The 1478-nt window shown below is 30.5% G+C and overlaps 1 protein-coding gene across 1 annotated transcript in view; it reads right to left on the bottom strand.

The window, feature by feature from the left end:
• Nucleotides 1–1336, bottom strand: part of LOC107619258 (protein NUCLEAR FUSION DEFECTIVE 4) — a 6341-nt gene extending 5005 nt beyond the window's left edge. The window contains exon 1 of the mRNA XM_016321516.2: nucleotides 750–1336. Coding sequence (XP_016177002.1) covers nucleotides 750–1058 — 309 coding nt within the window. The 5' untranslated portion in view covers nucleotides 1059–1336. The remainder of the gene's footprint in view (nucleotides 1–749) is intronic.

Here is a 1478-nt window from a genome sequence, read left to right as displayed (position 1 = left end):
AAAACAAAAAAAAAAATTATCAAAATTTATCTTATTTAACATTTATTAATTACTGTAATAATGAATGAATACTAAATAAAATAAATTTTAACTAATTTTGACTAAATTTTTCCGAACAACATAATACAATAATAATACATCAATGAAGGAGTTGATGTCACGTGAAGCAATAAGTGCTTTGTTGGTAGACGGTAGCCATTGAATCTTAGCAAAATTAGTTGTTAAACTTAGCAAAAAAGGATTTTTTTTTTATAAACTTTATAAAATAAGCATAATCTCAAAAAAAAAGTTTTATAAAAAGCTAAACAAAGTGCTGCCGTTTAAATAGGTTTTGCAATTTTTTCTGATTATTTAAAAAATAATTTGTAAAATTTTTTTATGTTTTAAACAATAAAAAACAAACAAACCTAGTGTAGTAGGTAGGTTGATGGTAGTGGGCATGCTACCAACACCTCTAATTTTGCTTTGAAGTTTGTTGGCACTATCATAATGTTGGAGCATATGAGCAAAATTGAGCACTAGAATGCACCATTGGAGATTTTTGTCAGACTAAAAAACAAATGATTCTAATTTTGTGAAATTTTTGTGCGGTCAACAATCTTGATATTAATGGTTTAAAACTTGGTGTGCCTCATCCTACTTTTTAATTTTTCCAGAAAACTATGGAAATAATATTAATGCTTCAAACCCTTGACCGAACAATCACCGTATAGAAATGAGATATTAATTAATAGAATATTATTACTGACCAGAAAATAAGGCAAGGAAATGAGCTGCTTGATAAGAAGGCACTGGAAGCCATAACCAAGAAGACCCAAGAAAGCAGCCATGAACAGAACAACCCACAAAGGAAAGTACAAGAGAGACACACCACAACACCACCCAAATACTTTTCCCATGTCAGATGCAACTGAGAGATAATTCAGCTGCAGCTGAGTGATTTGGAGCACAGATTTCAACTCTGATGAGTATGATGAGAAGTCAAAGTTTGTTCCTGTAAATGCTTGTATCCATATTGTTGCTACCAATACCACCCATTTTCTTGATCCCACAAACATTTTTTTCTTGGACAAGTTTTCACCTTTCTGGGTTAATCACTACCAAGAATGCATAAGAAAAAATGGGAAGCTTTTTTTCTCTTGTGGGTCTCCAATTTTTGAGTGGTGGTTGTGTTTGTTTGTTGTATGAATCTTTTTTCTTTTCAGTTACATGTTGGGAGAGGAGAGAGGAGTGAAGGCATTTCTAAACAAACTCATGTTGCAAATGCAAGCCACTGAAGCCTGTCTCACTTTGCTAATTTGCTTTAACTAATATGAAAAAGAAAAACAAAAAGATAAGGGGGAAAAATAAAGGGAAATTAGCACACTTCATATATATATAAAAGAAAATTATCCCATCCTTTTTTTCCTTGTAATTCAACACAAAATTAAAAAAATTAAATAAAATGTTTTAATTGAATTTAGTAAAAAAATTTATTT

Source organism: Arachis ipaensis, chromosome B09 (assembly GCF_000816755.2).
Source record: "Arachis ipaensis cultivar K30076 chromosome B09, Araip1.1, whole genome shotgun sequence".
Taxonomy (NCBI): Eukaryota; Viridiplantae; Streptophyta; class Magnoliopsida; order Fabales; family Fabaceae; genus Arachis; species Arachis ipaensis.
Note: the sequence above shows the minus strand (reverse complement) of the source record. Positions and strands in the feature narration are given on the sequence as shown.